The sequence below is a fragment of the Amphiprion ocellaris genome, chromosome 9, assembly GCF_022539595.1.
Source record: "Amphiprion ocellaris isolate individual 3 ecotype Okinawa chromosome 9, ASM2253959v1, whole genome shotgun sequence".
Classification (NCBI taxonomy): Eukaryota; Metazoa; Chordata; class Actinopteri; family Pomacentridae; genus Amphiprion; species Amphiprion ocellaris.
In genome coordinates this window covers 10,531,335-10,556,171 of record NC_072774.1, presented here as the reverse complement: position 1 = coordinate 10,556,171, position 24,837 = coordinate 10,531,335, and the positions used below count along the sequence as shown (strand labels likewise).

Genomic DNA, 24,837 nt, shown 5'->3' with positions numbered 1-24,837 from the left:
TATCATAGCGGCCGTAAAGTTGTTTTGTGGTTTTAACAAGTTTTCAAACTCTGAGTCTTTCGGTAAATTCCAAACCTTGTTTATGACCGTGTCAGGCTCCATAAATTCCTGGGGAAAAGGTGAGAAATGGCTGTAATTCTAAATGCAACAGAGGAAAGGAAAAGAGGGGGAAAGAAAGGAGAAGCAAGGAACTCAAAGTAAATGAGAGGAGAAGAGAGGAAAGGAAAGGAATGGAAACGAGAGAAGAGAAAAAAGGAAAGGAAAGGAGAAGAAAGGAAATGAGAGAAGAGAAAAAAGGAAAGGAAAGCAAAGGAAAGAAAGGTAAGGAAAGGAAAGGAGATCATAGGAAAGGAAAGGAAAGGAAAGGAAAGGAAAGGAAAGGAAAGGAAAGGAAAGGAAAGGAAAGGAGAAACTGATATTACTGAGACTTTTTCAGGCTTCCTTTCTGAGTTACCATCCGTCTTGAATTCTCACTTTCTATAATTTCCCTCTGTCTCTTTACACTGCACGTCTTTTTCTCACTCCTGTCTTTTGCAGCCACTGTGTCTAACATTCATCTTTCTTTCTGTCAGCTCCCCTCTGCTTTCTGTCTGCAGTTCTGCCTCTGCCTGCTTTTCTCATTATAACCATCACTTTGTTTCATTGCCTGCCTCTTGTTGCTTCAGTTGTCCATCTTTCTCTCCTCCTTACTGAAAAACACCCACCTCGCCTCCTCTTCCATCCACCTGTCCTGAGTAAAGGTTGCCTGTCATTACAGACTGAGGCGTCGGCCTGACAAAGGTCAGAAACTTAGACGGAAATGCTCAGAGACGGGCTCAGCAGGTGTGTCGGTTCACGTCGGTGCTGCACGGCGACCTTTTACCTGAGTCCATCAGATGGGAACCGAGGAGGAGGACCGTCTGGGCAGAAGGTGAAGGGTCGGACTGTGAACTTAAACCCTCTTCTTCTGATCTTTCCAGGCTTGTCAAGTGATTTGGAAAATGTTTTACCAGTTAAGTTGTCACACTTGAACTGAGGCAACCAACTGCATCACAATCAAATTTCCAATTTACTATGTTTTCCTTTTTTCAACGACCAACTGTAAGAAAATTAATTCAGTCATTTCACTGAAGTTGAAGTTGGGTGTAAGCAATTGAATTAGTTCTGCCAAGGCTGGAGCAATAAGCTAATAAATCACAAGAAGAGAAACATTTTTCCATTGGTTGCAGTAGCCAAATTTTTCTTTTGTTTTCCCTGATTTTGTTATAACTGCCCCCACTCATAATTTAACTATCTGATAGCAAATATGCACCATTTACAAGCCCTCATCCATAATTTCCCCCCTATTGTACATCAAACTTACCAACTGCAATGCAGTTTATACAAAATGCCTGATTGTCTGCTGAAAACCTCTGCATCACAGTTTTGTTTTTACAATAATAAGACATAATCATCTTAATTTGTAGAGCACTTTTCAAAATCCAACTTACAAAGTGCTTCAAAAGGCCGCAAAATAAACCAGCAAAATCATAAAATCAGCAGTTTTCAAAACACAATTTGGTATGTGAAAACCAGAGCAGTGTTGGAAAAGGAAAAAAAACATTTTTTAAAAGCATAAAAGACAAGTCAAAGAAAAGAAAAATTCAAGTAAAATCAGTAAATCCTCTCCAATGAAACCATGTTTAAAGAAGAGACTTTAAACTGGTCACTGACTGGGCTAAACCGATTTCCTTGGATTGTTTCAGATCTTCTGTCCCAGAATGCAAACACTCAATCCCCTTTAGTTGTCAGCTGGAATACCAGAAGACCTGTCAAAGATTCGCTACTAAGAGGTGAGAGATATAACTGAGAGACACCATGAGGGGCCTTAGAAGTTATGTCTATCCTAAAACTTAGTTGGAATCTGTGTATAGAGGCTCAAACTGCATTTCAAGGTTGGAGTTTAAAAGTCTGGCACTGGAGTTCTGTACAGTCTGGCATCAATCAACAGGTTTTTTGTTCGGGCAGGTAAAAAGGCTGATGCAGTAACCCAGGCGTGACAAGGTAAAAGTGTGTAGAAAGATCTTGGCATCTTCAAAAGTTAAGATAGATTGCATTTTTAATATATTTCTAAGACTGAAGGATTATACCAACTTTGTGATGTGCTGCTCAAAATTTAGATTACTGTCAAACTAGATGCCAAAATTCTTCGCAGAAAGCTTGAGTTGATACAAAAGGCAACCATTTAATGTCAAAATCTGTTTTGCAATGTGCTGTGAACCAGTAACTCTGTTCAAATCTCAGTTTCAGTCACAAACACAGTCATTATAAGAAGGTTCTAAAGGCAGGCACAACAGGGTGTCATCAGCATAAAATAGAAAGAGACATCATATATATGAATATCATGCACAATTAAAAGTACATATAAAGACATTAAAACAGGCCCCAAGACTGAGCCCTGTGGCACACCATACCGAACAGATGGAGGATATTTACAAGTCACAGAACATCCTATCTGAGAGACAAGCTGAGAAATGCTGCACTGAGGTCAAGTACAAGGACTGAGCAGCCATTAAAAGGTAATTGGTAACCTTGAGTGGTGCTGTCTCAGGATGTTTTGTTAAATATTAAAGTACAGCTGCTGTATAAATGACATTACTGCGTTAAAGGAAAGCAAGTCTGTAAGAGAAACTACATAGTTGATTCAATTGATTTTGACTGCATATGTTCAGTTAACTAATTTTTTACATTTCAAAACATGCAAGATGAGATTCAACTCAATTTTTATAAGAATATATAATGAAAAAGCCTGAAGCTACTACTTTGCAAAATACTGGCAAAAAAAAAAATGCAAGTATATAATAGGATATATAAGTTGTAACTACAAGTATATAAAGCTTGTGGATAACTTTTGTTTATGATGCATTGGAAAGTAAGGTTTATAGATTAGCATTTTTATGATTTCTGATGAACTATATGTAAAAAAAAAAAAGACAATTCATGAATTAAAATGAGTACAGTTAGCATAAAGTACTGCTGAGAATACCTTCAGCACTATAAATGAATAACATAAGAATGTGTATGTGTTTATTATTGGCTTCTCACTCACCTTCTTTAGCAGGTGGGATGGTGGGAGGAGGCTCTGTGGTGGGAAGTTCGGTCGGAGCCTGAGTGGGCGCCGGCACTAGAAACACAGACACACAAGAAAACCAAGAAAAGGTCATAAATCACGATGGTAGTGACGAGTAGCACCATCATCCCGTCTATCTGCCACCAAAACCACACAGTAAATAAGCCGACACACTGAGAGACAGCAGCAGCTTGTTTCTGTTAAGCTGAAAGTTTCCTAATCCTCCTCTTTTCCCCAACAACTAAGTTCTTTACAGAAATAAAAGCAATTTCTAGTGTAATCTGTACTGACAACCAATCCAGCTGCAGTGGTCCGTTCAGTTTATCTTTCTGTCCATCACTGAGTTACATCACACTTGATCTTTCTAAATTTGTTCAATCTAAGCTGGGGACAGCAAAAGCTCTATTTTTATTGTCTGTCTAGAGCCTGTCTGACCAGAGGATGTTTTCATGAGTCAAAAACAGCCCCAGGTTGAGGAACGCCTCAGCACCAAGCCAATTACTTTTTAAAAATGAGTGCTTTCTGTCAAACCAGAATACAGCAAGTTAATCATCTTGGAAAGATCAGCGACTGCACTACAATGGAACATACATGTCATAAAAATAAATTAAAGGGGGAGTTTTGATTCTGAGGAAAAATTGTTATTTGGAGAGTAAGCACATTCATTATATTCACTAATAGTTGGCGTGTGCTAGGTTTACTGTCTTCTCCACATCAGGCAATAATGGGTATAAGTCACTATGTGGGATGAACAACTAAGGAAAAACATCTTATTGGGATAAGATTTTCTGACAGGTATTGCGATTTATTTTGCAATATCATTTTTTAAAGTCTTTAATATATAGTTGTATATTCTCCATTTAATACATTTAAAACGTGATTTATCCTTACCACATGAGATACCATCAAAAGGGGCACAGATATGAGATGACAATCTGAATCCTGGGTCAGAGGTGCTGTGCAGCCTTTTGTGATTTGCTAATTACATGGTTTCCATTGAAATCTGGTACTGAAAAATGTTTCAGCCCTACAGGACATGCTGGAAGAGTGATGTTGTTTGGATAGGTCCAAGCCAGGTAATTATAGTCCCATGTGAATAGGGATAAATTTTTTCTTACTTTACAGAGAAATGGTGCACTTTTTACTTCCACTTTCCACATTTGTCAGACAGCTATAAGTCAAAATTAGCTTCATTCCACCAGCTTCAACATAAAAACCCTGTTACATGTTTCAGTAATGATTATGAAATACTGTAATATAACTCTGAAAGGGGCTATTCTGCATAATCGGTACATTTACTTTGGATAATTATGTCCACATTCCTCAGGATACTTTAAAGGAAGAAGAATTTTGTACATTTCTTCACGTATCTTTGGACCCGCAAACGATTGCTGAAGCCAAACTGTTGGGTTTGCTGTTGCATTTAATCACATTAGTCCATGTGTGAATGTGTGTGTGTGTGTGTGTGGGAGCCCAAAACTATCTATTCATCCATCTATAACCCTGGTTGAGGTGAGTCCTCGGAGGCCTGGAGCTGTGCAGTTCACCTCAGCTCATCAGCTGACCAATGAAGTGCAACAACAGAATCTATCTTCTCAGAGCGAGAGAATGAAGAAAGTGAAGAAGGATGGAGGCAAAGGAGAAAGTTGCAGAGGTGAGATAGATGTGGGACAGAAGGTGGCTGCAGGGGGGGACAGATGGAGGGAGAGGCTGGACGGAGTATGGAAGGAAGGCTTAATTGAGGAAAATAGGAGATGGAGAGAAGACAGAGAGGAGGACGTGACAGTGGACGAGAGATGAAGGTTAAAAACAGGAAGTAAAAGACTGAGTGTAGGTCAGCACGTGTTAAAAAGTTAATGAAAAATGGAAAAAAACTGGATTCAGCTCAAATTTTTCCAATCGTGCATTTATATACAATATGTAAAACCTTTGCAACATACGTGTCATGTCAGTGATGGAGACAGACGGTCCTTCCATTTCCTGTATTTGTGTGTGAATGCTGATCTGGTACTGGCTGCTGGGAGTGAGGTCATAGAAACACTGCCGGGAAGCCCCGCCTCCAAGGCTCACTTCCTGCTTCTGATCATCTGCAATAAAACAACAAACCAAAAATTTACAATTCATGACATTCAGGTTCATTAAATCCTAATAAGCTTACATCATCTGAAGAGCTTGTTCTGGATCAACTTCTTCACATTCAGCCGCGTTCTGTATCATATTTAAGCCTGAGAGCTGAAGAATAATCCGAGTTTTAATATGCTTTGCTGAAGGAAATATTAAAGGTAAGTTGATGAAGCAAATGTCTGTGCACGACACTGCACATAATCAGATCTTCTGATAGAATCTGCTCACTAACTGTAAATAAATACACTTTAAGTATACATTATTTAATTGCTTGAACACTCTGAACAACAAAACCTGTTTGAGGATTTCAATGCATATTATAATTTAAAAAAAAATCAACATAATTACACAATTTCTCAGAACCACAAAATGTAAAAACAGAAAAAAATCCAGGATTTTCACTTTTCTGATAGTAATTGAATGCATCCTGTATGATGTGCAGTTTCATTAGGAAAACAAAGTCTAAACTAAGCATATAATCATACTCTTTCATTAAAATTTGACATCTTTTAAAAAAATCGGCCTAAAATAAACACTTTTTCTTTTTTTTTTTTACCAGATTCTAAAACAAGTGAATTTTTTTGCTCTTCATAACAATAGAAGAGCAATACATGACTCACATGTTATAAATAATCACATGACAAAAATTGTGATTTCTGGAATGAACTGCAGGCTGTGTTTACATAAACAGATTAAAGAGATTGAGAGCAAAATAAAACATACTTAATAAAATAATTGCAGCAAAATTGGTACATGGAGGAGCAAATAATCAACAAATTGTTGGAAGACACATTTAGAATGGTGAAACATCTTTCTAGAATTAATGTGCAGGGCAGTGTGTAAAACGTCTAGTCTGATGAGGTTGAAAAAATTTAAAATGTTGAATATTTCTCATATGCATAATCACCATTGTTGTCCAATATTGGTAACTGTGGACACTTGGAACAACTTTGTAAACATTGATTTAATGTTTTTTTTTCAATATATGTAAAACACATAGTCAAAGAAATTCAACATTTGTAATTGTAACTGTGTGATATTTTTGAGCTTTACTTCTGGCCATCAATGTGCTGTTTCCATAGAAGTGCAGTGAAAAATGAGCCAAAAATGTGCAAATTGGGTTGGCAGTAAAAACTCTGACAAACAGAACATAGGATTTAGGGCAGTATTATCAATTTTTAGCTCAATTGATCACCACAATTTGTTGATTTCCTTGATACATCAAACTCCTCCAGTCTCTGACAGATTTATTACAAATTAATGTAACAAGAAAACAAACACAAGGTGACAACCTGCAGCACGAGCAGCTTTATTCATTCATTGGTCCCAAAATTAAGGTAACCAGAGAAAATGGAAAACACTTTTATATCCACTGAAAAATAAAACACATTGCAGTATTGATTTCTTTTCTCTTCTCTTGACAATATCCTCTGGATTGTGCACTGCAAATACTTTCAATTTGGTGTTTATTTTGCAAAGCTGTAGAAGGACAGGATCACAGGGAAACAGGAAAGAGAGAATTTTTGTTGGCAGCCAAAAAGGGACAGAGTGGAAACTAGAAGCTTACATATACAGTACACACTCTAATGGCTGTCATTTGTCAGATTCATTAGTCTAATTCTATTTCCTAATGTGTCTCTCATCTCGGAGAGTGACAAATTAGCTCCTCCTCCACATAGGAAGCAGCTATAGATAATAGAGTTTAGGGAAACAGCTGTCACCGAGACTCGACACTTTTCCATCTGAGAAGGTGTTTAAGCAGCCGGTTGGCTCTGCGTGGATTAAAGCAAATCTCTAAACTGAGCATCCAGCCTCTGCTCAGACAGGCAAAGATAAACAGAAGAGCACACGAGGCAAGTGAAGGAGAGAAACCTTCCTCCTTCGCTTTCCTACTAGTAGTTTTTTTCACGTCTCTGATCTCTGCATTTATCACCTAATGCTCTATTTTCCTCATTTCCTTTAATCAACACTAACCTCCAACCGTTCACTGGAACTCCTGCAGGAAAATCCTTCTTAAAACAGAGCTAACATCAGATAGAGGAGTTCTGTTTAATATTAATAACAGCTGCATTCAGTTTTACCTTTACATGCTGCTTTACTAACACACCGAAGTGAAACAGGGTCATCATCAATGTTATTAGTCTCACCTGTGTTTTTGCTCCTGAAACAACTCCAGGCTCATTTACAAAGTCTGCTATCAATTAAGTCTGTAACTGAATAGCATGAATGGGACACATGAAGGGACATTTTTAGGCTTAGTGACCCATTTCTTGTTGAAAAGCTTTAACTCTTGTTTGAAGCAGCAGGCTACAAATGATTAAATATTAAGTGCAGGTACAGTTTTATATTTTTATATTTCTCACACTAATGTTTCGAACGTATTCCACACCATTTGTATGAAGGTAAAACACTTAGTCCTTTTACTTCTAGTTCAAAGGTGGAATATAAATTATTTTACTACATAAATGAAGTATTAATATGGTGGCAAACAATTATCTGCTAGACTGTAAAAAAAACAATCCATAAAAAATGTGAAGATTTGGCAACATGGATGCCAGGAAAAAATATGTTAAAACATGGAGTAATACTATAAGACTTGTAAAATGTAAAAAAAAAAAAAAGTAGATATAACAGAAAATATCTATAGAATAATAACATTTCTAGCTGATTTCAATACAGTGAAACAGTGTCATTTTACAGTCGCACATTGTAAGAGAACAAAATACTAGTTTCAGGAAATTAATATTTTAGATGTATAAGTTTAATATAGTTTTGTCTGTATTTTTTTAAAGTCCAAATGTAAATGAATACTGATTTCAGTGATTATGCTAGGTATTATCTGTAACTTTACTGAAGAGTTACCATTGTCAGTCATTAATGTTCATATTTTTCTTTCACAATAATGGTAAATATCTGTGAAATAATAATATTCTTTAGCTGTTTTATATACAGTAAAATTGTGTACTTCTATGGTCAAACATTCAAAAAGAACGAACTAATATTTAGAAAAATCTAAGTTTTCTGATGTGGACATTTTGGTGAAGTGATGGCCTGTATTTTTTTTTACAATCTAAATGTAAATTACTTATTTTTCTTCAGTGATTTTGCTAGTTATTATCTGTAACTTTACAAAATTGTGAAAATCTGTAAAATAACAATTACAACACTTATTTACCATTTTTCAATCCTTAATATACATATTTTTCTTTCAAATATCGGCAAGTATCCGTAAAATAATAATAAAAAAACTGTGTAATTTCATGGTCAAACAATATAAAATAAACTACTATTTGTAAAAAACTTAGATTTTTGATGTGTGACACTACCTACAGTTTTGACCTGATTTCTTTTAGTCTAAATGAAAATTGCTACTTTTTTTCAGTGACTTTGCTGGTTATTATCTGTAGCTTTGCAGAACAATGAAAATCTATAATGATTTACAATATAAAAACTACTATTTAGATTTGTGATGCAGACATTTTGTACAGTTTAGACCTGTTTTCTTATAGATAACATGTGAATGGAAGTGTAATTTAACAAAGCATGTTTAAAAAAATCAGTACATCATTAAAAAAAGTCATTTTTTTTGTAAAACTCTCAGTTTTTACAGTGTATGTTAAGATATAGTGGAGTAATGCCGTCCTTAGCAGAAAATGAAGTCACACTCCTTCTGTGTGTGTTGTAAGCTGAGCTTTTCTATGTTTTGGCAGCAGTTCCAGCTGTGTCCAGTTGTGTCAAGTTACAGTTTTCCACTGTGAAAACGGTGACAGTTCCTGCAGTTTGAAAATTAGCAAAGGTTCAGGCTTCTCTAAAACGGCCTGCAAGTTCCTGCAGCAGAAAGCAGCCTAATGTTGTATATAGAACCTTTAAAGCTTCTTTAGAGGCAACACTTAAAATGGGCCCAACGGGGGAACAATAAAATGCAAATGTTTCATAGAGAGATGACCTACGGTTGTTTTAATAATTTGTACCACTTTTAGGGCCGGACTTTAGAGTTCTGGAGAAATGTTTATGGCAGTAATGAATTTTGTGGAAGCCATCATGCCCATATTCTACAACCTGCCTGCTACAAGGTGTTCTAACATTTATGTCCACATTATTCCACTGTATGACACTAATATTCAAGAAATAAACCCAGGGGCAGATACATAATTGAAAAACTGTGCAGAAATTGAGGTGTCAACTTGGTTATGCTTTCACAAAGAAATGTTGGAGACAATCTAAAAGTCCACATAGCATTTTCTGGAGTTGGTTGTGTAATGCAAAGTCAAAGTCATCTCAGAAAACTATCAGGAATTCTGTCATTACACTGTTTATATAAGCCGAAGCCGCACAACCAATAGCCCTCTGAGGACAAATAAAAATAAAATTTGAATTTAAAGTTGTTCGCTGTTTGTGGATCAGCTCCACCTTTGTGTCGGCAGGACAAACTGTACAAGACTTTTATTGATTCAATGGAAAAGGGGAAAATATAACAAATATGGGGTTCAGATGGATTTTTCCTTTTCTGATTGATTTGATTGAAATATATTTTGTAGATGCAGTAGTTTCTTTCCTTTTTTTCCTCCTCCTGTCGCCCTTTTTCCCATTGATTAACTGACTGATCTGTGCATTAAACAGCCTCTGAAAGGTCATGCGCTGTCTCTTTATTCCCTTTATTTCTGGCATGTGCAACTCTCAGAGCGGTTTTCTCCCATGCCGTTTATTGCGCGTATCATATCTCCCTCACTGTCTGCAAACAGAGAGATTTATGAATATCTTCTACAACAAAACCCGCCACCATGCGAGAATGACAGAAATATATAACACTTATTTCCTCCGAGGCTCATATCAATGTGAATCCAGATGGCTGCGAAAGGTGTACGTAACCAATACACATGTAACCATCGTGCACACACACACACACACACACACACACACACACACATACATAACAGAGAGCTGACTGGTCTTTGTGTTAATAATGAACGGAGAAGACGTTTTCACGAGGACAGATTGTAAATCTATAAGGGAACACGGAGTCGGAATCCAACCACCTCACCAAATGTCACGACTCTAGTAAAGCTTTTGATTTACCGACTGAATTGTATTCCAGCCACTTAGCTGGCAAAAGCCTGACATTGAACGGTGGAATAGTGGGGATGACTGGTGAGAACAGCTAGCAGGGCGACTGTCTGTTTGTACATAAGACAACTGCTTCTTTCTGGAGAAAATATGTCTAAATTAAACTTTTGTCTGAAGATATTCTTGTTTCTGACAGATAAAAAGTGGATCCAGACCATATTTCAGTTAATCCGACCTCAGAAGAGGTTGGTCAGTTGAGCTAAAGTGGAGTGAGCTGCAAGTTTGGTGTCACATTCTTACATAAAAGGCAAAAAAATTCAAACTAATGAACTGTTTCACCAACTTTGAGGACTGTGATTATAACTTGCACATTCACATAAATAAAACACATATGCAAACTCTGGCTCGCACTCTTATTCGGGTTATTGTACTTACTGAGTGTGGACTGTATGGAGACTCTGTATAAAGTAGCATGAAGAAGAGGCTGCCACTGAACGCACATGCTGTTGGGTCGCAACTGGTAGGTTGACAAGCCAGACACGCCAAGGAACACTGGAAAGAGAGTTAGACAAATGACAGATTTATTGTCTATTTTTTAAATTACTGAGCAGACAAAATCAGTTGCTGATGTTTGATGTGCAATTAGAGAATCTATCAAAGGACGCATGAAAACCCAACAGCGTTCACTGACACATCAATCAGTAAACTGCTTTCTGACAAACTGTTACATTTTCTGGCATCCTTTAATCATTAACACACGTCACACTGGTTGACAAGAAACCACGAGACTGACACAGTTTATGGGATTGAAAAACATGATTTCTGATTTAAAGTTGTAAAGTTGAAGAAAATATTGTGCCATTCGACATCTGACATCCAGGACACAATCTAAAGCAGTTAGGCTTCTTAGGTCGCCAGGTCTCAGAGGAAGATATATCATTGTGTCATCTGCATAAGTGTGATGTTGGATATTTCGACCGTGTGGAAGCTTATGAGTAGCTGCACAGGTCTAAACTGGAGTTTCTGGTCTCAACAGCCTGTCCAGTGTTTATGTTGTCTTAATTTTTTTCTGTTTCTATCTGCTATCCTCTTCACCCTCACCTTGGCCAGTCGAGGCAGGTATCTTCTTTACCTGAGCCTGGTTCTGTTGGAGGTTTATTCCTATGAAAAGTCAGTTGCAACATCCAACTGATGACTTTTTCTATGCTCGTGCATAGAAATTCTTTGGATTTATTAGCTTTCGTGTAATTTCTGAGGCCCTAAACCTAATCAATAATCTAAATTAAACAATTTTTCAGAGTATATAGTGTTATAGGGTTTTAATCTTAATATTAAATTTATTCAGGTAAATCTGTATTTTATATCATAATGTAGGGTCTTTACCTTAGATAATAAACTACGCCAGAGGATCTTAATATTTAAACTTATTCAGTAAATTCATAATCCTAATCTTATTTCATTACCGGAGAGCACTTTGGGTGGACGGCTGTTGTTTTATATGTCTTAGATGAAAAAAAAGATGATTTGACATGATTTCACTTGACCATTAAGTGTTGTTTTGTGTTACTTTTTTACTTGAATTCATTAATACTGATATATTGCATGTTTGCTTCTGTAGCCTTTTAATTTAATAACAAATAATGTTTTAACTTAATCTTAACTGTTGCTACATTGCCTTCTGGGTATCCAGATGATCTCTCACAGCATCATTATCATTGTTATTAGTATTATAAACTCACTTTACTTTATCACCCACTAGACACCCAAAGATTTCCATTGCAAGAGATTCAAACATCAACAAACAGATGCTCTGGCTAAATTTGTTACAGCCACTGATCATGAACAAACCCAATTAAAATCATTATGGCTATAGTGCATGTTAATTTTGGTCTTTTAAGTTGAGTTGTGACAAATCTTGTATCATCAAGTGAATTACTTTGAGAGAAATGTCATCACACTTATTTGGAAATTAAAATGGCAATATGCAAGGACGCATAGCAACTATACTTTAAAATGTGTCTCTAAAGCACTAACAGAGTGACCAACTTGTGGCAAGTAGTGCAGACTTTTCTTGGAAATGAGGTTTAAAGTTTTGCAACAGCAGTGAGCACCTGTTCTGCTATGAGGTTAAAGTTATGGGTTGCAGCAACCAATCAGAAAGTCATCAAATTAGTCAGGCTTGATGTGTCTGGTGGAGAAACAGTGAAGCATGAGGCAGCAAAATGCAAAACACCACAAGCAATTTAAATAGCTGAAACTTGTTTGCCAGAGAGATTTCAGTGGACTATAGGCAAGTAAACCTCCCAAGAGCCACTCTGTCTTGTGTTTTCCTCTCATTCTCTCTCTCTCTCTCTCTTGTTCTTTCCTCCCTTGTTAACAGAATTTGCTGATGATACAAAATAGACTTGGCTCTTGTGCCAGTAAATGGAGATTTTATGCTGGGACCATATGGCAGGTGGCTTATTTTAAACACCAGTGAATAATGCATATGACAACTTATTATTCCTTTCAATAATATGCAAAGACACACACAAACTGTCACACAGAGACATAAAACATTCAGAAGCATGCATAGATGTACACATGAACACATGTAATCTGTTGCTGTTGCACATATGGGTCCATTCATAGATATAAACACTATGTTAGGCTGATGTTTACTCTAAATAAATTTAATACGACATGCCTGCACAGAAAAATTACCAGCGATCAATAGGAAAGTCTGAAATGGACCTCATTTTCTAGTCATATGCAAAAATATGGGCAATTTACTTGATTCTTCCTGTTTCTAATCATGCCTCCCTACTTTCCTAAAAAAAAAAAAACAAAAAAAAAAACATATTTAATTTTTCTGCATTGTGCAAATTCAACTTCTCGAGCAGTCCAATGTAAACTCACTGTAAACCTGAGCTCCTGCACCTACAACACCAACCACAGGAAACTTCATTTGGAGGAAACAGTTTAATTTCATTCAGTGGTCCTCTAGGTATAAATAATTAGATTTCTATGCAACATTTTAGTGTAATTTATCGGTGCAAACATGCCAGTTAGTTCCCATGATAAGGCTGCGATGAATCCAGCGTACCCTGGGAAATATGTTACTATATCCACCTCATTAGAATGACAAATGACTGAATGCCTCCCCTGTAATAAATCTTTCAGCGTAGAGTAAAAATATGGACAATGGATTTAACTAAACCCCATGTAACATGGGAAAATCTGATACATCTGAAAATATATCACCGCCCTGGGAATTGATTGCATCTGATAGCGAATATGTTGCGCTGAATATTTAGAGATGAGCCATTTTCTTAATCCCCAGCTAGCAACAGAGAAAAAACAATGGCAATGCAGCACTCTATACTGTCACTGTACACACAGATGTGGAAGAAAAAATGGAAAGTAACTCTTAGATGAAGTTGATAAAAGTTCACGAGTTCACGGTTCCTGTTAAATCTGATGCCACACCAGCACCAGAGTGTTAAGTTTAAAGATGGAAGGTTGTTAAATCTACATGTCAATGCTTTGTATTTTATCTTTCCCTCCTTATGAAACCATCTTTCACTATGAGAGCTTTATAGCGACAGGCTGGCATGAGGGAGCTGTAACTCATCCTACAGGGGTATGATTAAAGAACAGATGAAGGATGGCATATCACTGAGGCACAAATTAACAAAAAAAGAAAAAAAATCTGTGTATCAAAAGCCTTAGACTGCAGATTATGTGTGAAACAATTTGATTAAGTGATCAACATTTTGCTTCTCAGCATTTTGCTTCAAAGTTCAAGGGAACTAGTTCTCGAAAAAGAAAGAAAAATGAGGTGAAAATGTCTCTTTGCAGAGTACATTAATGTGAAATTCATGAGCTATTAAAATTAAAGAATATTTGTTTTTATCCCACTATTTGGCGAGTCCCTTCTGGCTAATCAGACTATAAGCCCAAAAGACAACAATAGGTCTTAAAGTAAGGGATGATGCAGCAGTTTTCTGAAAACCACACACACCAAGACACGATTATAAAGTCAGAAAGCTAAAGAGACAACACAAATATTTGGCAAAAAATGACTGTGCTGAGTCTGCCGAAGCAGATTTACAGACAAAAGACAAAAATCGCCAACATCCATGCACATTAATGTAGATGTGCAGAATATACATTTTCTCTTTTTCTCTCCATCTCTCATTTTCTCGGTCTATTTGTTTAAGATGAGAGAGGTATTAAAGGTCTTACTGCACCTGCTGATACCAAATCTATATGCGAAGGGGATTGTTCACACTGTCTGACTGAGAAATATTAATATTCTTCTGTCTCTCTGTCTGTTTGCTAAAGTCTCAATGGACATTAGAGCGCACGCTATCAGCAGCCATTTAATATGCATGTTGTACCTTTCTCACTTTCCTTAAACTACTTTGCTTTTTCTGCTGCCTCTGTCTCCGCTTTCTGATGCCGACGTCGTCCTTTGTGGCAAATTTAGACCAAAAACTTCAGGTAATGATGTTCCAATTATAGCTCAATTGGGAATGACTTACTTTGAAATTTGGTCTGACTTTCCAAAAGCAGATCAGGTTATTCTCAGCGAAAGTTCCAGTTTAATTTATGTTTGCTTGTGCTCGTAAGTCGTACTCCTATTATTGACCTTTTCGACTTGGCAAACCAACACCAAGACAGTGTTTTCCATTCCAAGTCTTTCAATACACAATATTTTTCTACAACTGTGAGGGAGACAGTTTCATTTCTATGAGGGATAATATGATTTCCTCTGCAATCCAGTATCACATCCACCATTTAAGAACGGCTCTTACAGCAAAGCGAGTGTTCTTTGCAGGCATAATAAGGATGCTTACATGTCTTGGCATTCACTAGCAGAGGTTCACTTTGTCCTGCAGGGTAAGAAGCTGTCACCTGGACGCTGTACTCGGTCCCACTAAGCAGACTGAGGAGGAGCACAGAGTTCACCTCTTCATCCACTGTTTGCTCCAAAACTGGACCTTGCACTGGGAAAAGAAACATATTCACATAAGTACAGAATAAAAACACTGAGAATGAGAAAACTCAGCCACAGTACAAACATAAATAAACACAAAACCAAACATCTGGATGCGGTAAAACCATTATAATTCTGTTTGAATTTGAAACTTTTTGAGATAAGATTTGCAACCCAACCAAAGCTAACAGACTGTAAATAAAATTTGGACGTAGTGACTGTCACATCATCCATTGGCTTGTGGACTCTGTTTGAAAGCAGAGTTTGGCATTTGGCTGCCACCATCTTGCTCTTTTGAAACTGAACATGAAGGCCTCGGCACACAGTGATACAGCAGATAGCCTGCTTTATCGTATATCTTCCTCTAAACGGGACTATCCTTTATGCTGTATTGATGTAGATGTGAAAATAAAAACTCAAAAGCAAAATGTTTACTGAAGTAGCATTCAAGTAAGAAATAGGATCATTTTCTCATTGACTTCTATAGAAATGGCCCCCTGCTGGCCATTAGAAAGAATGAAGGTTTAAGGAAATTAAACAGTTTCACTTTCTGAGAGGCTGGGCTCCATTTTTCACATGAAGTATATGACTTAAGATGGTTATTTTCTAAACACTTACCATCCTAAAAGCCTTGCACTAAAGCTAAAAGTGAAAACATACAGTTTGAAAATACATGGAAGCATTTAAACTAAGCATCCAGGGTTAGTTAGAATGGCATACGATATGTTGCTACATTTCAACACAAGAACAATATAGTTTGTCTGATTGTGTGTTGTCTACAGTGACATAAGGATGCTGACTTTTTGCCTCTGACATGTAGTTTTAGCCTCAGTCTTTTAAAAGTCTTTGACTCCAGCCATGTAACGCACATTTAAGACACTTCAAAACAAGTAAACTTGGACAAATTTTTAAAAGTAAACCAAAGGCAGCATTATCATTCAGCTTGTGGAGCTAAATTTAACGCTAGCTGATAGAATCTGCTGGTGAGTTTTTTAAGCCATTAAACCATCCACCTCTGTTTCAATGAAAGGACCTATTGTTGTAAGAGTGTCTCTGTGGTGCTTTGGTCACCAATGTAAACTGTCCCAATTTGAAAACTGAAAAGTTGGCAATTGGCAACCCTATGTCTTAAATTTTGAGACTTAAAGTTATGCATAATCAAGGGTGCCAGGTGAGTAAAGTCATAGAACAGATCATGACTCAGGGATTTTTGTATGGCCCACCTCATCTTCACTAATGCTCTACCTAACTGCTCATTTTAGGACCAGCCAGTAGTTAAGTGGAGTCAGGTTCTAAAAAGATGCTAATGGCCAGAGCAACCAAACTGAACTTCAAAACCGCTGTTCAGGAAACCTGTGGGTGACATCTTGGAGGGTTTCTGCATTTTTATAGATAGTCCACCACCACAGTGAAGGTGGTCAAGAGGTAGGCCTCGTCTAAAGAGCCTGGAGTTATTTTTCTAACTGCCAACAACCAAAAAAGATAAGTTGCTCCAAAGTGTGAAAAGCAATTTTTGAATAAGTCTGCTGAGAGCGTGTGGGAGTCCAGATGAGGTAACAGTAAGATGAGGAAAAAATAAACAAAATAGAATACCTAAATATATTTTAGCCAGCTCCAGGTGAAAAGAAAAAAGAGCATGAAGGGAACCTAACTAAAGGGTGCAAAAAATAAATACATGGGAACAACCTTAGATCTCGCATTGCCAGTTTCTGATCTTGAGATTGAGTGTAATCAGTGAAATTTGTCTTTCCCAATTTTGAAACTTGACACGAGCCTGATCAACCCCGTCCTGTATCTTTAGATAGCACCTAGCAAACACAAATGACAGAGGCTCAAGATCTATTGTGTTTAAAATAGGATAGAGAGACCAAAAACCTTTACAGATGTCTATTAATGATCGATCCTTTCTGTTTGAATACATTGGTTGTTTGTTAGCAGTAGAAACCAGATCCTTTCCTCCAAGTTTCTAGAGCAAACTTCATCCATGCCAAGGAATTTGCAGCCTGTCAGGTACATTATTGGCATTTCCAGTTATCTCACACATACACAAACTCGCATAAAAAACCTGTGCTTACACACATTTGTACACAAAGTCTCACTGAGCTATGACTAGTTTTCTGCTATAAATAGTGTCTTGCTGATTTCCTGGACTACATACATACACACACACGCAAACTTTATGAGGGCTACTAAAATAAAACACAGCTATAATAACAATCTTCATTAATGCAGCTTTTCCAAACAGCTGCTACAAACTGCTTTGCAAAATAATAACCCTGCACACAAATATTAAAGGGCAAAATTAAAATTTAAACAAAAGCAATACAAGAAGAAGGGAAAAAAATCTGAAGAATAAAGGAAGAGCAGCAATTATCTCTACAACCCAACACACTGGAATAGTGCTTCATGGGAAACAGGCTGTGTCTTTGTGTGTGTATACATTGAACCTATTTGCTACACTGAGTGGGTTAATGCTTACATTAAGTATATTGTGGCTGTGTTTCTGCAAAGGAGGTGTGTATATGTGTGTGTGCGAGTATTTGCAAACGCAGGCACTTTTCCTCCCTCCACGTACCAAGATTCTCACGGTGAAAACAGCAGCCTGGTGAAATTTATTTCTCTTCAACTTAACTCCTAAAATCAGATTAATGCAGCCTGTCTTCTTGAAGCTGGATCCTCAGAGACTCAGTAATTCTGTTTAGATGACTAAAAACAGACATGGAAACTATAAAGGCTGGAGCCTTGTCTTGGAAAGATGAATCAATTAGCACTAGAGAAGCAGCAGAACAGTGAAAATGGGCTTTTGATGATGATTCAAGACAAAGAATAAATGAGGAAGGTTAGGCCTTATTTAAGGGCTGGATTGCTGACATTTTCCTCGGAGCTTCGAGCTTCCTGTTTAAGAAACTAAGAAGATGCTATCAGGAAAGCCAAAAACACCCCGAGAGTTTGTTTTTTCAGCTATTATCTTCGTATGACAAGCAGATTAGTATGTTTGAATGAGGCTATGCAGGGCTCAGGGCAAAGCACATATAAAAGAAAAGGAAACTACTCTTGTTCTTGACAACTGGCAGTTACCAAATGATGGGTGTCATCACTGGGTGTGTGTGTGAATCTAAAACACAGAGGTGTAATTTAACAAAATGAGCATGTGTGTCTGTTTTTTGTGTTTCTATGCTAATAAAAACCATCACAAGAAAAAAAACAAGATGGAGGAAAGGATCCACACAGGACTATATTGCTGATTATACCATAGACTGTATATAAATTTGGACAAATCCTTCTTGATGCCATGTTGACAGTTTCTGACTCTTCCCAACTCCCACCTAATCCAAAAATTAGCATTGAGGTGAAGCTTGAGTGGAGTCGAGGCGGGACGTGAACTGTCCTGTGGTGGCATCCCCCTGTCACTCAAAGCAGCCAATAATTATGCATAATTTATAGCCCTAATACAATTTAAACAGCTGAGTTATATTAAAATTCTCCCAAGTAGAGCTGCCACGAGAGGGGATATTAGTTGGAAAGACCAAAAGCACTTTCTGTACTAGGCTGTAAATAGTAAAGTTTGGTATTTTAACATGGAGGTTAATTAGGTTGGACTCACTTCTGAAGCCAACCTCAGGTGGTCATTTGAGGAACTGTAGGCTCCACAGTGGCTTCATGTTTCTATGTTTTTTCAAGTTGCTGCTTGATTACAGCTTATTGCACCTTAACTATAATACTCTCCTTCTCTGGATAAGAGTACATGGCAAATGTTATCTACTAACTACAAGTACTTACTGTGATTTTGTCGAAAATTTGTAAACTTTCACTTCTCACACTGGTACTGGTTTATGTTTTTAATTATATCATAGATTATCATCCAATATGAATGTCATGAATGGGGAAATTAGTTTGTTGTTTTTTTTTTTTTTTTAAATCTAAAGCCGTTTTTGTACAAGGCTTCAAAACATGTTAATTCCTTCTGTAAAAGTGAGTATTTTAACAAGTGGGTCTTTAGGGGTTGAGTTGCTTTGGAGTCAACTTCAAGTGGTCATTTGAGGAACTGCAGGATCCACTGTGGCTTCATGTTTCTATGTTTTTTTCAGATTGCTGCCTGTTGCACCTGAGCAACAAAACTAACCTTCTATGGATAAGAGTGCATAGCAATTGTTATCTACTGACTACAAGTATTTACTGTGATTTTGTCGAACACCTGAAAGCTTTCACTTCTTACACTGGTAGAGTTTACGTTATGAACAAGTTACAACCGGGATGTTTTTACATTTTTAAATGCTGGGTCTTTGGGTTTCAGGCAGAGGTAGATGGATAAGTAATTTAAAATTACTTACAAATTATATTTGCCGTTATTTTTGTATAGTTTTAAGCCTTAATAAAATTAAAACAGGGGAATTATCTAAAAAAATACAAACAAAAAAAAAACACCCCAGTACAGCTGTCATGAACGGGGAAATTAGTTGAAAAGACCAAAACTATTTTTGCACAAGGCTTTAAAACATGTTTATTTGTGCTTTAAGTTGAGTATTTTAACATGAGGGTCAATGGGAATTGAGTTGCTTTCAGAGACAGCCTCAAGTGGACATTTCAGGAACTGCCGGATCCACAGTGGTTTAATTTTTCTATGATTTTTCAGGTTGCCACTTATGGTTTTCTGCACCGGAGCAACAAAACCCTCCCTCTCTGGATAAGAGTGAATTGTTATCTACATGACTACAAGTGTGTACTGTGATTTTGTCAAGACACCTGTAAGCTTTCACCTCTCACACAGTTTAAATTACAACCAAGTTACAACATTCGTGTTTTTACATTTTCAATACTGGGTCCTTGGTTTCAGACAGAAGTAGATGGTTAAATAATTTACTAACAGATTCTATTAATTATTCCAATAATTATGCATAATTTTCAGCCTTAAAACTATTTCAACAGGTGAGTTATCAAATTACACCCTAATAGAGTTGTCATTTTAAATGACATGGGGATCATTTTACCATGGGGGTCAATGAGGATTGAGCTGCTTTCGGAGACAGCCTCAAGTGGTCATTTGAAGAACTGCAGCTTGTCAATTCTGTATTGGCTTCATTTATGAGCCCAGAGGTGGTTGCTTGGAACATACAGATTAGTTGTAGTGTGTACCTTTGTCTGTGTTTGTGTGTGAGTGTGTATGTGTGTGTACGTGTGTGTGTGTGTGTGTGTGTGTGTGTGTGTGTGTGTGTGGTTGTGTACCGTAGACAGGCTGGTAGACGATCCTGTAGCCCTGTACTGGAGACTGAGGTGGATCCCAGGTGACCCTGAAGCGGTTGTACCACTCTTCTGACACACGAATATTTTCAGGAGACAAGAGCGGCACTGCCAAAACAAGACAAAGTCAGAATATGGAAAAGCTTCTCAAAAATCGATTTAAGTTTAGATAAAAAAAATATATAAATATGTATGGCAAAACAGTGAAATGACAAAGAGTCCTCTGCTGTGGAGGTCGTAATGTGTTCTGACTGTACAAGCGACAGCTGAATATCAAGTTTTACCGTAAGGGTCAAACTTTCTATTGCAGAACACCTTAATTCAGAGATACTCAACTTGCTTTGTCTGGGAGATATTTTTGCAAAACGACAGAAGGCCAGTGGTCAGTTACTATATTTATCAGATGAAATCAGTTAACGGTGAAAGCCCCAAAACTCATCTTTCTTTGAAATTTTTTATTTGCTAATTAAAGTCTATCTGAGGTCATTGATTAAATCACTAAAAGCTTATCTCGGTGTATCAAAATTGCATATTTAGAAGCTTTTTCCACAAAAATGATCATTTTCTGCCTTAAAATGCATTACTTCCTCAAAAATGAAGTACCTGCCTCTCATCTATGACTTTGCTCAAACATGAAGCGTTAAAGGATTCTGAAGGAGAAAAAGCTCTTCCTGCCAGGTGACAGGATTGCTTACTTGGGTTTGTTATATATTAAACCCTGGAAATCTGAATCTGTGTTTTTGAGACTGTATTTCACTTATGAGTCTTCTAGCTTATATTAAACAATATATGGACATGTGAACTTGATTTTCACCGGAAGGAGTCTTAAACTTTGTAAAAGTCAAGAGACAAAAATTTAATATCAAAACGAAACATTTCAGTAAATTTGAGCGGAAATAATTTTATTACATTGAAAAACAGTCAATGGCAGCTGGGTGCTTATTACAACAAATGAGTTGAGTAGCGCTGATCTAATCTCATTCATACAAATTTACATATTTGCATCCAGTTCAGTAACTTTCTTCTCAATAAAACAAAGAAATATCTTTTTGCAGATTTTTACTTTTTTTTTTAGCAAAAGACAGCAAGTTTTCAATATTTATTTATGTTTATGCTAAAGAGATATAATCAAAACTATCTGAATTATTATTTCAATCAAAAACAAGTAAAGAAGAGTTGGGCTAAACTAAACTATTGTTTTATTTGATGAATAATCGACCATTAACATTCTTGATTAATCAAGTAAGTGTTTAGTGATAAAAACATGTCAGAAAACAGTGAAAAACGTCAAAGCTGACATCAAAGTGGCGATTTTGTCCTAACAAGAGTTAAATGTCCTCCCAAAACATGTCAGTTTTCCCTTAAAAATGCATTTAATTAAATATTAAAATAGCTGTTGATTAATTTCTACTTTGTCATTCATTGCAGCTATAAAGAAGAGTATCAGTCTGAGCAGCTTTTCCAGGTTTTAGACATATTTCAGTAAGTTCTGTAAAAGTATTTCAGCTCAGCATCCAGCCGTGATGTGACTTCGGTACATGAAGAACTCCTGGTCTCTGATCTATCACTGCGCTACTGTCACAGCTAAGTGGAGCTTTTTATTTGCACCACAGTGAGCTAAAGTGGTCTCTTCTGAAAAGACGACACATTTCATCTGACATTTCAATTCTCTGTGCAACGAGGAGACGGTCACCAGCCGCTCAGAAGTGCTAATCAACAGAATAGAATAGAAAATCAATTAGAGCCGAGCAAAATAATTTAATCGTCTCATTAATGAAAGGAGCTGCTGTAATTATGAGCGACCTTCATTAAGACAATTAGGAATGCATTGCATTTGTCATCACTTTAATTGGTATTCTCCTCCAGGAACGCGGAATTAATGCAACGCAAATGAACACTGGACCTGCTGCAATAAAATTTCATCGCCATCGACTTTTCAAGTTTGTCGCATGTGAGCTCCTGAGCTGGGAGCTTTGCATAGTGAAAACAGTGAAACCTGGAGTTGACCCTGCGGTGGGTTAAAATTCAGAGAAGTGTGTGTGTGTGTGTGTATGTGTGTACTGGTGGTTTGTTCTTCTTACATGTGGAACCCAAAGCAGAGACGCTGATGCCGTCTTGTCCATCGCTGTACACCGGTGTGACTATCACTTTGTACTGGGTGTCTGCTAATAAAGGCTCCAGCAACACTCTCCTCTGACTACCATGGACCAACTCCTAAACACACACATACACACAGAAACATTCAGGTACGTTTAAAGACTGTACAGGGAATTTTAAAGCAGCACTGAGCTCTGCACACACACACACGGATTCTATATGTAGCAGCCTGGATATAGAATCTGTTGCTGCTTGGAAACAGAAAGTACCTGCAAAATGCTGCTTATATCTTAAGATCTGAAGCACAAGAATGCTGCTTGCTTCAGTTTAGTCGATAAAGTCAGTTGATGCCAAAAGTGAGGCAGAGAAGAGCTGAGGAAAAAAGCCATTACTGCTCATTTATAAGTGCTGAAGTTTGTTCTTTAACTGCATGTTTGTTCAGGTTCCTTTGTATAAATAATTAACAATTCTATCTAACCATTTCTAACAAAACACACTGGCATCTAAAAAACAGTATTCTGTACATGACGTCAACCATAAGCTAATAATCATGATGTTGATATTTTACAGTCTGAAAACACATCTAAGGATGAGACTGATTTTTCACTCTTGACAATGGAAACAACCTGGTTACCACAGGAGTTCAAACTTTCCATTATTCTGAGCACTTTAATGACTTCTCATTCATGCTGTCTTGAGCACTGAATATTAAGCATCACAATTTGTTCTTCTTAAAGTGTTCAGAATACAGATGCACGATCGGCATCAACTGATTAACGCTTTAAAATATGTCAGAAATCAGCTGAAAATCAACATCGGCAGGCAGAAGGTTTACACTTATATTTGAAACTGTTATACAAAAATGCATGCAGGACACTTTGCATGTAATTTCAAACAATTTTCCTCCCATTTCCAGTGGATGTGTACATTTGAACAACATTGCATTTCATAGCTATACCTGCCAGTGGGTCATCACAATAAGATCTGGCATAATAGTATATTAATTCTATTACAGGAGAGACGTGATGTTCTTTGCAGTCAGGTTGAAAAACTATGTGCATATATCACGACTGGCAATCGGCCAAAATGAGTTTGGCGTATCAAATATCTGCAAAAATCTAATATCGTGCATCCCTAGTTCAGAATAATGAAAAGTACAGAATATTTCAGTACCATGCCAACTGAGCACACTGATGAAGGTTGTCTAACACAGGTCAAAGTGGAGATTGTGTTGTCTAAATAATGATATATATCATTAAATTATTATTTAAAATAATTTAAACTTAAACAACTCCAGCTTTGTTCAGACTAATAAATATATTTTGCAAAACAAATATTGTCCTCTACATATTTTAGGCTTCTTATCGACACAAAAATGCAGTCTTGGGTTCCTTCTTACCTTCTTCAGGTTGTGTGTAAAAATGTGAACAATGTGAACAAAAATGGAAACTTGAGAAAATTTTGATGTTACATTTCAGGCGGTGCATGCCCATAGTTCCTTTGTGTAATAAGCACGTGCCTGGAACATTTTTGGTAACAGTGTGTTTACCCATAATGTTAAAATTTCACCTTTTTTTAAAAAAGAAATTTCAGTTTGTTAATGTTTTGTGTAAACAGTCATCAAATGTGAACATTTTCAGAATGTACTATTTTTTTCACTAAAACATTATTTATCGGTTATCATGTCATGATTTTACTGGTCCAGCCCACTTGAGATCAAATTGGGCTGCATGTGGCCCCTGAACTAAAATGAGGTCGACACCCCTGATCTAGATAAATATCTGTATTAGGGTGGACAAGGTCTAAGTTACATGAGAATCTCCCACAAACTGTGAACATAAAAGTCAGCTCTTTCCTGCGCCTTATTAAATAAACAAACTTACAAAGCAAAACATTACTTGATACGCACATCAGAAAGCCTTCTAATGTTCATGTGTCTGTTCAGATCAAAGTGTTTGATTTCTGAAACAAGACTAACTTTTCTTTATTGCGTTAACAGCATTGATTTCCAGCCAAATGTTAGCCTGAATGAGTCTGTGAAATAGATGAAGATATTAAAGAAAATAGCAGAGGAAGGCATGTTAAGGTTAGTCCAGGTGAAGCTGGAAGGAGCTGTCCACTGTGACAGGTGCTGAAACACTTGTCAGCATCAAAGCAGGAATATAACATGATCAAACATAATCAATCCCCTCTGTATGAAACCGTATCTTTTCCCTCCATCTGTCTCTCCCATACATCCACGTTG

General features: G+C 37.0%; 1 protein-coding gene across 2 annotated transcripts in view; it reads right to left on the bottom strand.

Moving 5' to 3' along the window:
* Positions 1-24,837, bottom strand: part of LOC111565709 (collagen alpha-1(XIV) chain-like) — a 196,114-nt gene that overhangs the window by 89,930 nt on the left and 81,347 nt on the right. For both annotated transcript variants that reach the window (XM_055013738.1, XM_055013739.1), the window contains exons 20-25: positions 22,577-22,709; positions 20,481-20,603; positions 15,118-15,267; positions 10,712-10,828; positions 5,029-5,175; positions 3,068-3,142 (exon numbers count right to left, since the gene is read on the bottom strand). In XM_055013738.1, coding sequence (XP_054869713.1) covers positions 3,068-3,142; positions 5,029-5,175; positions 10,712-10,828; positions 15,118-15,267; positions 20,481-20,603; positions 22,577-22,709 — 745 coding nt within the window. The remainder of the gene's footprint in view (positions 1-3,067; positions 3,143-5,028; positions 5,176-10,711; positions 10,829-15,117; positions 15,268-20,480; positions 20,604-22,576; positions 22,710-24,837) is intronic.